We start from the raw sequence: 14,832 nt of genomic DNA, 5'->3' as shown, positions 1-14,832 counted from the left end.
GCACATGATGTGAGAGCCATAGATTAGGTAGGGGTCAGAGAAACAAGAGGTTATCTAGAGGGTCAGGAAGACCGTGGGACCAAACCCTAGTACAGACAATGTCCCTTCCCTCACCTCTGCGTTTCCGCACCTACCCTGAAAGCAGCCATCCAAGGTTCACCCCCACAGGAAGCTTCTCTGAGAAAGAACCCCACTACAAACTCAGCTCTTCCTCTTCCAGAACTCCTTGTGTCTTTTCATTGTGTGCATTTTCTCTCCCCAACTAACCTGTAAACTCCTTGAGGGCTGTGTCACATATACATGCTTTGTAATGGTACCTGCCAGTATGAAGAATTAACTCCTTCCCTCTTTTTATGAGTTAAAACTTGATTTCCATCATAGTAATACAGGTACTAGTTAACAAGATAAAGATAAAAAAGCAGGAGTTCCCTTACCTACCTCTTCCGTCAACCCATCCCCTTTCTTCAGAGGTAACAGCTTTTTAATTACTTTAGCATTTTCCTCTGAAATGTATCTCCATATTTTCAATAATATGCTTACCAATTCCTTGATTTTTCAGTCATAGACATTAATTATTGACTTCCTACTATGGAAGAGGAGGATTTAGCTTTTTTAACACAGGCTCATGTGCATGCATGTACACATGCATGCACACACACAATCCCCTCCTTCCAGCCTTCAATGATCAATATTTGATTTGTACATTATTATAACCATATAAATATTCTTACTGACACCTACTTATAACAATTATATTTAATTTTTATACAATTTTTTGTTTTTTCTGGAGTTAATAATAGCCTCATTTATTCATTAGCAGAGTTTTCAATATACCCATCTATATTTCTATATACCCATCTGTATACCCACCTATCTGCATTAGTGTGCTAGGACTACCATAAAAAATAATACAGACTAGGTGGCTTAAGCAACAAAAATGTGTTTTCTCCCAGTTCTGGAGGCTGGAAGTCCAAGATCAAGGTGTCAGCAGGTTGGGTTTCCTCTGTGGTCTCTGTCCTGGGCTTGCAGATGGCCACCTTCTCACTGTCTCTCACAAGGTCTTCCTGTGTGCATGTGCATGTCTGTGTCCCAATCTCTTCTTACAAGGACACCAGTCATTGGATTGGGACCCACCTTAATGGCCTCATTTTAACTTAATCACCTCTATGAAGGCCCTGTCTCCAAATACAGTCACATTCTGAGATACTAAGGTTAGAGTATCAACATATGAATTTTGGGGGTACACAATTCTGCCATTACACCATCTTATCTCCATCTTCCCAATAGAACTAAAATTCTTTTCATATGTTCAAGCCCAACAGGAATTCTGTTGGTTTCCTCTCTACACTCTTCTCCCCCACTCCCTGTCTCAAGGGAAATTCTGTCCTGTTCTCTAGGCTGCCATGAAGCTGTCTCAAAGATTTCCTTTCTACTATCTTTTGGACATTCCATTCTTCTCTCATCTGGGTCAGATCTCCTGTTTCCTGGATTTCATGCCTTCCTCTGCTTTGGTTTATTCCCTCATTTTAGAGAGAACACATTCTCCACTGCAATGGAAAATTTGAATGTCTGCAAATGTCTTTGGTCTACTCTCACCATTGATCCATAATTTGGCTTGTTAGAGAATTCTGAGTTAGAACTCAGAGTTTAGAAGGAATTATTCTACCATCTTCTAGCTCCCAGGGTTACATTTGGGAAGTCAGATGCCATTCTGTTACCCAACACTTTGGGTTTTTTCTCTCTAAAAGCCTGTAGGATCCTATTTTTATCCTTAGCATTCTGAAATTTCATGATGTCCTCACTGCCTTTTGTGATTTCAGTTTCATCCAGTCTTCTAGGAACTCACGGGCTCCTTCAGTCTAGAAGCATTTTTTAGTTTTGGGACCTTTTTTTGTATTTATTTCTTTGACAATTTCCACCTCTCTATTTCCTCTGTTTTCTTTAGAACTGAACTTTTAGTGAGATGTTGGACTTCCTCTGATTTTCTTACCTTTCTATCATTCGTTCTTGGGAAATTTCCTTTTTGTTCTTCAGAACTCTCCTTGACTTTACCCTTGCTTTGGAATATTTTATTTCAGCTACCACGTTCATTTCCAATAGCTGGCTCTCGTTCTCTGAATGCTCATTTTTATCTATCCTAATTTTGTATAATCCTGGCTGCTATTGTTCTAAGAACTGAGAGAGGGAACTGGGTTCGGGGTTCTCTCCATTCAGAATGCCGGCTTTTCCTGAGTCCCCCTGTTGTCCATCTGCTAGCCCACCCTCACTCCCAGCTGAGGTCAATATCTCTAGCTCAACTTCTTCAGGCTCTCAGCTAGTCCTCTTGTTTCCAGCCCCCAATTTCTCACATTGCTATGGTAGTGGGAGATCCCTCATCTTGTTGAAAATAACAGTCTTAACTTTAAAAAAATTATGATTTTGTCTTATAGTATTGCTGAGAGGGCAAGTCTTGTAATAGTCACTTTGAATAAATATGGTCCCATAGTTCTGGGAGACATTTTGCTCTCCTATGGGAAGTGCCCTCTAGGGGTAAATACCTGTAACACATTTCCACCCTCTAACAGCTTGATAAAGTATTACTACTTCAAAATACAGACAATTCTCTGTGTAGCTGTATCTGTTGATATCATCTGAAAGGTGCATATATTTAAATGAAAATTATCATTTCAACCCCTCCTCCTTTACTGAAAATAAGGAAGAGAAACAAACACACAGCCTTTTACTTCTTTCTGCACTGTGGTGTCTGCCCAGGGGTAGGCACACAGCACAGGGTGCCAGCTGGTGTACTGACTACTCTTCGTCCCTGGTTCCAGAGGACATGTGTGACACGAGGATAACTGAGCTTTGGAGTTTGATGGCTTGGGTTTGCCATTTCCACCACCGACTCAATTCTTCTAAGCCTCAGTTTGGCAATCTTCAAAATGGAAATAATGGGGTTTATGATATTGATGGGAGGGTTGGATAAGATAATGCCCAAGAAGCACCAGACACATGGTACAGGCTTGTGAAATGTTTGCTTTGTAATGATTATTACTACTGTTATTACTAAATGTCCCATTTCTCCCCCATGTGCCCACCCAGTGATCCACTACGAGGTTGAGATTTGGACAGGGGATGTGGGTGGCGCAAGCACCACTGCCCGAGTCTACATGCAGATCTACGGCGAGGAAGGCAAGACAGAAGTGCTCTTCCTCTCCAGCCGCTCAAAAGTGTTTGAGCGGGCATCCAAGGACACATTCCAGGTGTGTGTGGGCAAAGCGGTGGGTTGTCAACAGAGGGTCCGGCAGATGTCTGAAAGTGGAGGGATTGGTTCTCAGCCTGGGGAGCTTTAGGAAAAAAGTGCCGCCTGGTCTACACCTGCATCAGTTAAATCAGAACCTTTATGGTGGGACGTGTTTTCTGGGAATGTTTCTGAATGCTTTACCAGAGATACTAATGTGCTGCCAGTTCTGAGAACTGCTGGAGCAGGTGATTCTAATTTAGCAAAATACGGCGCAAGACCCTTGGTTACTACATTCATTCCCAGCCTTGGCCTCTGATTCTACCACTCAGGCTGAGGGCGGGGCCGTGCCTCCCAAACAGGATACTGGGAGGCTTGGGGTTTCCTGGCTGTGTTCTGAGGGCCCCAGGCCTCCTCACTTCCCTTTGACTAGAGAAGAAAAAAAGATGAGAGTGCGAGCATGTTGCTGGCAGGAGAGGAGGGAGGATGCAAGGGTGGTGCCCCTTGGGGCAGCACATGAATGTTTTATGTGGGACATGAGTGCGTGTGTGCATGTGTGTGTCTGCAGACCTGTGTGTGCATGAAGTATATTCATGCTGGCTGGTCTATGAGTGTCTGTGTGCCACCAGCAGCTTGGCCCTCAGCAAAGAGTCCTAACCCAGTGCCCAGCAGAGAGGGTCCTGGCTGAGCTGGGCCAGTGTCACAGGTGTCTGGAATGTTAGCACTGGAGGGGGCCTCCTGGAGTCCAACCCCTCATTACACTGCTGAGGATGCAGAGGCCCGAGTGGTTCCCCTCTCTGAGCCTCAGCTTCTTTATCAGCTCAAACCTAACTTCCTAATACCTGCCTGGCCTGCTTCACAGCCCCTGGAAAGATCAAAATAGTCAAAGTCAGGGAAAGTACTTGGGAAATCAAGTCATGGAGATGTAAGAGCAGGGCATCTTGTGGATGTGAACAGACTGCATGGCTGGACACGGTGGTGGCTGCATTCACGGCTGGACAGACAGATGGGGGGAGAGGGGACAGCAAGTGAGCTGGCTTGCGAGGATGCTGTGATGTGGAAAGCACTAGAGAGGAGATGGAATGTGCTGAAGAAGGGACTTACTGTATCCAGAGCCCATCCCCTATGTAGCTGAGAAGAATACATTCCTCTTCCTGGGGGCCCTGGGCTCCATTCTGGCTAATAATTCTCTCACAAAGGTGGTTTTGGCTGCATTGTGGCTTCATGAACCGGGAGTCAGAAGGCCCAAGTTCTCATCTAGGTCTGGGCTCCAATTATGGGACACTGAATAACTCATAGGACAGCCCTGGGCCTCAGTTTCCCCAGCACACAAGCAGAGAACTGGTGGGACTGGGCTTTGAGGATTGTCAAACACCCAGGCAAGGGCCCGTCAGCACAGGAAGCCCTAAGAGTGGTCCGAACGGCAGGAACTCCATGTGAGCCGTCCCCTGAGCTCTGCGGGGGCCAGACCTCCCCTCAGTATGAGGCTCAGAACAGAGTGGCAGATCGAAAGTCGAGGACCTGACCCTCTGAAGCAAAGCTAAATCCACGGACACTGCCCTTTGAGCCAGCCACGTGCTAGGCCCAGTGGGAGAGAAAAGCAAGAACGAACAGTCCCTGCTCTCAGGAATCCCCACTTGATGTGCAGACACCGGCGCACATGGGCAAAGAGGGCATCCAGGCCGGGCCAAGCCCTGGGCCCCGTCCCCTCTGAGCTCCCAGGAAGAGGAGAAGCTGGTGTACGGGAGGGGCCTGGGGGAGACTTCCATTTTTTGAAAATTAACACTTATTTTTTTGCTTCTTGCAAAATGTATATATAATTAATGCTGAAAAAAGATGTTCGGAAGGAGAACACAGAAAAGCACAAACTAAAAAAAAAAAGTAATAATAAAGCTCAGGAATTAGAACGAGTAGGTTTTAGAGGTAGAGGAAGGAATGAAGGCATTCTGCGTGAGGGAACAAAGATGAAGATATGAAATTTAAAAAAATAGGAATGAGTGTGATGTGCGTGGTGTGTGTGTGTGTATGTGTGTGTGTGTGTGTGTGTAAAGGGGGGAAAGAGAGAGAGAGAGGGAGGGAGACCATCTTTACCCTCTGGACAGGGGTTTAGAAGGACACCCGTTTGGGGGGAGGGGGAGGCGGGAAGGGAAACAAGGCTTGCGTGCGCAAGAGGAGGAGCGGTGGCAACTTTGAGCTCAGAGGTCCCAGCCTCTTTATCCCACGCTCCTGGCACAAGATGTGCCAGGCTCCTCAGGGGGCGGGGAGGATGCCACCCCCGACCCCCAGCCACTGCCCCGCGCTTTGAGCAGCTGGAGGCGGCGGACGTGGGCCAGGTCTTCAAGATCCGGCTCGGCCACACGGGCGAGGGCTTCGGACCCAGCTGGTTCGTGGACACCGTGTGGCTGCGGCACCCGGCAGTGCGGGAGGCGGACCTCACGCCCGAGGAGGAGGCGCGGAGGAAGAAGGAGAAGGACAAGTTGCGGCAGCTGCTCAAAAAGGAGCGTCTGAAGGCCAAGCTGCAGAGGAAGAAAAAGAAGAAGAAGGGCAGCGACGAGGAGGACGAGGGGGACGAGGAGGAAGAGTCCTCGTCGGAGGAGTCCTCGTCGTCGTCGTCGGAGGAGGAGACGGAGGAGGAGGAGGAGGAGGAGGAGTTCGGACCGGGGATGCGGGAGGTGATCGAGGAGTACAAGTTCGACGCCCACCGCTGGCTGGCCCGGGGCAAGGAGGACAATGAACTTGTCGTGGAGCTGGTGCCCGCAGGCCGAGAGGGTCCTGAGCGTAAGCCTGAGGAGGTGTCAGACAGTCCCCTGGGGGGCGGGGCCCAGGGAGGAGGAGGGTGCCCAGCTCTCCTCTCACGTGGGGAGCCCATGGCTCTCCTGAAATGCCTCCACGGACAGTTCTTTGCTGGGGTCGGCATTGCCCTTGTCCTGAGACTCTTGAAAGGAGCCCTGGTATAACTCGCTGTGACTCAACGTGGGGGACATCAGTAGGAGGGTTGCTGACTGTGAGTTTTGCCAGGACTCTCAGCCTCTCGGGCTTCATGGCAAAGGGAAGTCTTGGGTAGGGAGGAGGGATGGGTTCAATTCTAGGTTAGTGTAGATGTGGGTGTACCCGGAGGTCCTTCCCACTCCCACCATCTGGCTGGATCAGAGGGGTTGAGCCTCAGGTCCACCCTGAGGCCCAGGTGTCCTCAACACTGTGTCTTTTGTGTCCCCAGCCAACACCTACGAGGTCCAGGTGATCACAGGGAGTGAGCCCAAGGCCGGCACCGATGCCAATGTCTTCCTGACCATCTATGGGGAGGAATACGGGGACACGGGAGAGCGGCCCCTAAAGAAGTCGGACAAGTCCAACAAGTTTGAGCAGGGGCAGGTAGGGCTCGGGCTCTCTGACCCCAGGCGATGGGTGGGACCCAGATGGAGAGAGCCCTCTGGTGATTCCTGAGGCAGCTCCACCCAGCACAGCACTGCTGTGTGCTCTGCATGGTGTGCTCTGTTCAATCCAGCCAGGGAGAATGGAAGTGCCCCTTCTGTAAGCACCAGCGCTTTGTGGTGGGGACTAAAGGCACAGGTGGGGGTCAGTGCCAGGAAGCCCACAGCAACTAACTGGAGATAGTATGGGTAGCAGATGCGCAGGTGCTGAGAGAGTGGGGCAGGGGTTCCAGGAGGAAGTGCTGACCGTAAGATGGTGCTTTAGGGGAAACGTAGTGAGAAGGAGGGATGTGAACTGGGCCATGGTGGATGACTATGGTGTCGATGTCTAAAGATGACAGTGAGAGGTGTTCTCTGAAGATGTGACCGCATGACAAAGACGTGGGGGTGGAAGTGTGGAAGGCCAGTTGGAGGACAGTGGGTCTTCTCACTATGCTGTGGTTAATGCCAAGCCATGGTGGGCGCTGCCTCTGGGAAGCTTGACGGGACCAATTTAAGGGGTGAGGGCATGAGAGCCTTGAAGGACAGGCTGAGAAGCCCGACCTGCGTCCTGAGGCAGTGACGCCACGAAGGTTTTTGAGCATTTAGAGAAATGCATGCCTCTCCCTCTTCTAGGTATAGTAGGAAAAGCATGGAAAAATACATCTGTCATTCTTGTCCTTTGAGATTTTACTCCATCCTCTGGCTAGACTGTCTCTCATCTCACCTTTCCCATTTCTGCCCCATCCCAAAGCCAGTTTCCCTTATCAACACAGAGGAAAACCAGAAATAAATCAAATCCATTAAAAATACTTCTGGGCTCGTTGCTTGATTTATTTCAGATATCCCCTGCTTTTTCCTTCAACACTGCCTTCCCATGACTTAAGAATCAGGATTTATTTCTGTGTTTCAGTACTTTCCTTTAAAAATTATAGCCACTATGATGGCTGGAATTGGAAGAAAATTGCTATAGAGGGTGTAACTGGTACAGCTGACGAAATTTGAATAGGGACTGTATGTTAGATAATAGTGTGTTGACTTAAAGTTTCCTGAATTTGGTAATTGTACTGTGATTATATGAGAATGTCCTTGTTCTTAGAAAATCTATGTTGAAGAATTTGAGTGGAGGATCATGATATCTGCCATATACTTTCAAATGATTCAGAAAAAAAATAGAGAAAGGGCAAGAGAGTGTGGGAGAGAAAGCAAACGTTGCAAAATCTAGGTGAAGGGTATACAAAATTTCAATGTACTGTTTCGGAAAATTTTCTGTAGATTTGGAATGCTTTTCAATATAAATAGTTTAAAAAGTTATAGCCAAGAAGATCTCATTCATGTATCGGGTCCTGGTATCATATGCTTCCTCCAGTGCATATGTGTATACTTGTATCGTACACAGTCTCTCTTCTCATCTGAATGGTGAGCAATCCAAGTCTTACACTCCGAATTCTGTCAGTCACTTTAGATTTGCACTTTGGCTTATAGTAGGTACTTAATTAAAATTTATGATTGAAGGAGTTTATGCACGTATGTGCACACACAGCACGTGACCTCAGCACACACCCAAGCAACAGGTCATACACACACTGACACACACACACTCCCCATAACACAAGTGGGAGCACCCAGCCAACCTGTTTTCTCCTCTACTCGTCTCTTACGGTCACCTTCGTCACCCTCCTACTCTTCCCTCCACCTTGCGGGACACAGTGAAAGTGAGACCTCCCTGGCAGGGGCAAGTGTAAAGACAATAGTGCAATAGGTGGAGGGAATTAAGATTTGCAAACTTCCAGCTATAAAATAAGTAAGTCACAGGAATGGAATGTACGCATAAGGAATATAGTCAATAATGTTGTAACAACTCTGTATGGTGATGGATGGTAACTGGTCTTTATGTGGTGATCATTCCATAATGTATAAAAACATCAAACCACTATGTTGTATACCTGACACTAATATAATATTGTATAGTAATGATAACTCAATAAACAAAAACAAAAACCAATAGAGTAGACCAAACACCAGACAACTGGCTGCATTTTCCATTCCCCCTTCCTCCTGATGCTTTGGGTCTTACAGCCGGTCTCAGGCTGCCCAGGTCCTGGGTAGGTGAAGCTGATGGCGAGGTGGGGAGGGCTGCCCCCCAGTGTGCTTCTCTGACCCTTCCCAGACAGACACCTTCACCATCTACGCCATTGACCTGGGCCCCCTTACCAAGATTCGGATTCGCCATGACAACTCGGGCAACAGACCAGGCTGGTTCCTGGACAGAATAGACATCACTGACATGAACAACGAGATCACGTGAGTGAGACTGGAGGGGAGGGAGGGAAGGCCATGCCTGCCACTAAGTAGTCATGGAAAAAAGGGTGGAGGTGGGGTGGCTGTGATGGGTGAGGGTGGGGGTGGGGTGGCTGTGATGGGTGAGGGTGGGAGTGGGGTGGCTGTGATGGGTGAGGGTGGGGGTGGGGTGGCTGTGATGTGGGTTTGGCCCATGGAGCTGGCTCGGTGGGCATTGCCTCCCTCCCTTCCCTCTCCTTGAGCAGCCCCTCAGCTGCTTGCCCTATCAGGTGACAGTCTGGTAGGACATCCAATCCAGTTCTTGACTCCATCATTTCAGAAAGTCAGGTTTTCTGTCCTTGCCATGGCCCAATCTCCATGGCCAGACTTAGAACCCATAAGTCTCTCCAGGTACAAAGTGACTTCCAGGACATTGTTTTAATGTTCTAGACTAGGAATAAGCAAACTTATTCTGTAAAGGCCAGAGAGCAAATATTTTAGGTTTTCAGGGCCATTTGGTCTCTGTTACAACTGCTCGACTTTGCCTTTGCTGCAGAAAAGCAGCCATAGATGATGCTAAGTGAATGCATGTGTTTCACTAAAACTTCATTTATAGACACTGAAACTTGAATTCCAAGTGATTTTCACATTTCACAAAATATTATTGTTTTTAGATTTTTTTCAACCATTTAAAGATGTAAAATCTCTGCTTAGTTTGTGGGATGTACATAAGCAGGTGGGCCAGATTTGGCCCACAGGCCATAGTTTGCTGGCCCCTGCTTCAGATTCACAACTAGCCCCAGGAGCCAGGCTGGGAAGGGTGAAGAAACCACACCCCAGGAAGGCAAGGCCGCAGCCCCAGCGTCAATTTGTGCTAGAGCCAGGACCAGATCTCCAGACCATCAAAGGTGAATCTGATGTGTTTCCACCACTAGACCACATTGCCTTTTGGGCAAGAGAGGCCAAAGGGCAATAGACAGGAAAAAAGCCTGGAGCTGTGGTGGGGAGAAGTGGAGGGAGGCAGAGAGGAAAGCAGACAAAATCTTGAGGGGGCTGTGGAGCTGCCGAGGGCCCGCCAGTGCCTGGAACATAGCAGGCACTTAAGTAAATATTTGTTGAATTAAGCAGCTTCTTGGCCTGCAGCCTGGTGTCTCTTGAAACATGCCCTCTTCTTGAGCTGCTCCCCTCTTTGCAGGGCAGGGGCTGATGGGGCTCACCCAATCTCCCACCTCCACCCTGCCCCACCAGCCCAAGAGATTACTCCAGACAGGGACACTGAGGCACAGCTCACACACAGCCTGAGGTCATGGATTTCCATGAGGTCATCATGGTGGCACAGAAGGGTTGTGTGACTAGCCCGTGGCTGGAACCAGGGTCCTGACCTGGGGTAGGTCCTCTGCCAGAAACTCACCAGGTCACCCTGGAGAAGTCACTCCATCTTTATGAGCTTTCATTTGCCCTTCTGATAAATGGGCTTAAAGATGCCAGCCCAACTTCTCAAGATGTTCTCAAAATCTAAGGCATTTAAGCTTGACAAGGATAAAGTGCTGCAAAAAAAGTAAGGACAGGGACAAACTGTGAACATTCTGGCTTCCCCTTGCAGCCTGGTTAGGATCAGTGAACTCTGTTCAGTTGATTTGGCATTTCTAGGCCAACCCAACAATTTTTAAATTATTGTAGTTTTATAATCTATTTTAATATCTGTCAGTACTTGTCTTCTTTCATTATTCTTGAAGAATATTAGCTGTTCTTACCTTTTCAAATCAAAACATTAAGTGATTTTTTAAAAAATATCCTGTTGGAATTTTAATTGTTTTGCTGTTAAATGTATGTGTGGAGAATTGCATATTTAGAATGTGAAGTGCTCCCCCCGAGCACACATTTCCATCTATCCAAGTGTTTCTTTGAGGTACCTCAGTAGTGCCATTTTCTACACATTTTCTGCCACTTGCTACACATAGGCTACATGTTCTTGTTACATTTATGCTCATGTGTCATATTTTTATCACTCTTGTGAATGGAACCTTCCCTTTACTCCCCTCTCCTCTTCCCCTCCCTTTCTCTTTTTCCTTCCTCCACTCCTCGCTCCCCTCATTTCCCCCTCTTCCCTTGCCATCCTTTCTCATTGGTGCTGTACAGTTTCTTTTCTTTGTTTCCTTGGTATTGAAGCAGCAGTAAGGGCTCTGTGCTGAGCCAGTTCCAACCACTTGCAACTGGAGAGAGCAACTCTGAGCAAAGCCTGCCCTGGGAGATAGATGTAAAATCATGGGAGACTGGTTCAAGATGGTGGAGTAGAAGGACGTGCGCTCACTCCCTCTTGCGAGAATCACAACTAACTGCTGAACAGTCATCGACAGGAAGACACTGGAACTCACCAAAAAAGATACCCCACATCCAAAGACAGAGGAAAAGCCTCAATGAGATGGTAGGAGTGGTGCAATCACAATAAAATCAAATCCCATAACCACTGGGTGGTTGACTCATGAACTGGAGAACAATTATACCACAGAAGTCCATCAACTGGAGTGAAGGTTCTAAGCCCCACATCAGGCTTCCCAACCTTGGGGTCTGGCAATGGGAGGAGAAATTCCCAGAGAATCAGGCTTTGAAGCCTAGCAGGATTTGATTGCAGGACTTTGACGGGACTGGGGGAAACAGAGACTCCACTCTTGGAGGGCACACACGAAGTAGTGTTTGCACCAGGACCCAGGGGGAAGGAGCAGTGACCCCATAGGACACTGAACCAGACCTACCTGCTTGTATTGGAGGTTCTCCTGCAGAGGAGGGGGGAAGCTGTGGCTCACCATGAGAATAAGGACACTGGCAGCAGAAGTTCTGGGAAGTACTCCTTGGTGTGAGCCTTTCCGTAGTCCACCATTAGCCCCACCAAAGAGCCTGTAGGATCCAGTGCTGGGTCACCTCAAGCCAAACAACCAACAGGGAGGGAATTCAGCCCCACCCACCAGCAGACAAGCGTATTAAAGTGTTACTGAACTCTGCCCACCAGAACAACACCCAGCTCTACCCACCACCAGTCCCTCCCAACAGGAAGCTTGCACAAGCCTCTTAGATTGCCTCATCCACCAGAGGGCAGACAGCAGAAGCAAGAAGAACTACAGTCCTGCAGCCTGTGGAACAAAAACCACATTCACAGAAAGACAGACAAAATGAAAAGGCAGAGGACTGTGTATCAGATGAAGGAACAAGATAAAACACCAGAAAAACAACTAAGTGAAGTGGAGATAGGCAACCTTCCAGAAAAAGAATTCAGAATAATGAGAGTGAAGATGATCCAGGACCTCGGAAAAAGAATGAAGGCAAAGAGCAAGAAGATGCAAGAAATGTTTAATAAAAGCCTAGAAGAATTAAAGAACAAACAAACAGAGATGAACAATACAATAACTGAAATGAAAAATACACTAGAAGGAATCAATAGCAGAATACCTGAGGCAGAGGAACGGATAAGTGACCCAGAAGACAAAATGGTGGAAATCACTGCCATGGAACAGAATAAAGAAAAAAGAATGAAAAGAAATGAAGACAGCCTAAGAGACCTCTGGGACAACATTAAATACACCAACATTCACATTACAGTGGTCCCAGAATGAGAAGAGAGAGAGAAAGGACCCGAGAAAATATTTGAAGAGATTATACTCGAAAACTTCTCTACCATGGGAAAGGAAATAGCCACCAAAGTCCAGGAAGCGCAGAGAGTCCCAGGCAGGATAAACCCAAGGAGAAACACGCCGAGACACATAGTAATCAAATTGACAAAAATTAAAGACAAAGAAAAATTATTAAAAGCAACAAGGGAAAAATGACAAATAACATACAAGGGAACTCCCATAAGTTTAAGAGCTGATTTCTCAGCAGAAACTCTACAAGCCAGAAGGAAGTGGCATGATATATTTAAAGTGATGAAAGGGAAGAACCTACAACCAAGCCTACTCTACCTGGCAAGGATCTCATTCAGGTTCGACAGAGAAATCAAAAGCTTTACAGACAAGCACAAGTTAAGAGAATTCAGCACCGCCAAACCAGCTCTACAGCAAATGCTAAAAGAACTTCTCTACGTGGGGAACACAAGAGAAGAAAAGGACCTACAAAAACAAACCCAAAACAATTAAGAAAATGGTCATAGGAACATACATATTGATAATTACCTTAAATGTGATTGGATTAAATGCTCCAACCAAAAGACACAGGCTCGCTGAATGGATACAAAAACAGGACCCACATATATGCTGTCTACAAGAGACCCATTTCAGACCTAGCGACACATACAGACTGAAAGTGAGGGGATGGAAAAAGATATATTCCACGCAAATGGAAATCAAAAGGAAGCTGGAGTAGCAATACTCATATCAGATAAAATAGACTTTAAAATAAAGAATGTTACAAGAGACAAAGAAGGACACTAAGTAATGATCAAGGGATCAATCCAAGAAGAAGATATAACAATTATAAATATATATGCACCCAACATAGGAGCACCTCAATACAAAAGGCAAATGCTAACAGCTATACAAGAGGAAATCGACAGTAACACAATAATAGTGGGGGACTTTAACACCTCACCTACACCAATGGACAGATCATCCAGACAGAACAAAACTGGAACAAAAAAATCCTAAAATTTGTATGGAGACACAAAAGACCCCGAACAGCCAAAGCAATCTTAAGGGAAAAAAACAGAGCTGGAAGAATCAGATTCCCTGACTTCAGACTATACTACAAAGCTACAGTAATCAAGACAATATGGTACTGAAACAAAAACAGAAGTATAGATCAATGGAACAGGATAGAAAGCCCAGAGATAAACCCACACACCTATGGTCAACTAATCTATGACAAAGGAGGCAAGGATATACAATGGAGAAAAGATAGTCTCTTCAATAAGTGGTGCTGGGGACTTCCCTGGTGGTACAGTGGTTAAGAATCCTCCTGCCAATGCAGGGGACACAGGTTCAAGCCCTGGTCCGGGAAGGTCCCGCAGGGCAACTAAGCCCGTTCACCACAACTACTGAGCCTGCTCTCTAGAGCCCGTGAGCCACAACTACTGAGCCCGTGTGGCACAACTAACTGAAGCCCACGTGCCTAGAGCCCGTGCTCTGCAACAAGAGAAGCCACTGCCATGAGAAACCCATGCACCGCAACGAAGAGTAGCCCCCACTCCCCACAACTAGAGAAAAACCGCACGCAGCAACAAAGACCCAACACAGCCAAAAATAAATAAATAAATAAATATAAATTAAAAAAAAAATAAGTGGTGCTGGCAAAACTGGACAGCTACATGTAAAAGAATGAAATTAGAAAATGCCCTAACACCATACACAAAAATAAACTCAAAATGGATTAAATACCTAAATGTAAGACTGGACACTGTAAAACTCTTAGAGGAAAACATAGGAAGAACACTCCTTGACATAAATAACAGCAAGATCTTTTTTGACCCACCTCCTAGAGTAATGGATATAAAAACAAAATAAACAAATGGGACCTAATGAAACTTAAAAGCTTTTGCATAGCAAAGGAAACTATAAACAAGACGAAAAGACAACCCTCAGAATGGGAGAAAATATTTGCAAATGAATCAACAAACAAAGGATTAATGTCCAAAATATATAAACAGCTCATGCAGCTCAATATTAAAAAAAACTAAACAACCCAATCAAAAAATGGGCAGAAGACCTAAATAAACATTTCTCCAAAAAGGACATATAGATGGCCAAGAGGCACATGAAAAGCTGCTCAACATCACTAATTATTAGAGAAATGCAAATCAAAACTACAATGGGGTATCACCTCACACCAGTTAGAATGGGCATCATCAGAAAATCTACAAACAACCAATGCTGGAGAGGGTGTGGAGAAAAGGGAACCCTCCTGCACTGTTGGTGGGAATGTAAATTGATACAGCCA

General features: G+C 46.4%; 1 protein-coding gene across 2 annotated transcripts in view; it reads left to right on the top strand.

The window, feature by feature from the left end:
• The window catches only part of LOXHD1 (lipoxygenase homology PLAT domains 1), a 219,867-nt gene that overhangs the window by 116,044 nt on the left and 88,991 nt on the right, over positions 1–14,832 (top strand). For both annotated transcript variants that reach the window (XM_059894273.1, XM_059894272.1), the window contains exons 18-21: positions 3,082–3,242; positions 5,530–5,998; positions 6,438–6,592; positions 8,801–8,934. In XM_059894273.1, the coding sequence (XP_059750256.1) occupies positions 3,082–3,242; positions 5,530–5,998; positions 6,438–6,592; positions 8,801–8,934 (919 nt within the window). The remainder of the gene's footprint in view (positions 1–3,081; positions 3,243–5,529; positions 5,999–6,437; positions 6,593–8,800; positions 8,935–14,832) is intronic.

The sequence above is a fragment of the Balaenoptera ricei genome, chromosome 14, assembly GCF_028023285.1.
Source record: "Balaenoptera ricei isolate mBalRic1 chromosome 14, mBalRic1.hap2, whole genome shotgun sequence".
Lineage (NCBI taxonomy): Eukaryota > Metazoa > Chordata > Mammalia > Artiodactyla > Balaenopteridae > Balaenoptera > Balaenoptera ricei.
This window is presented reverse-complemented; position numbering and strand designations above follow the sequence as displayed.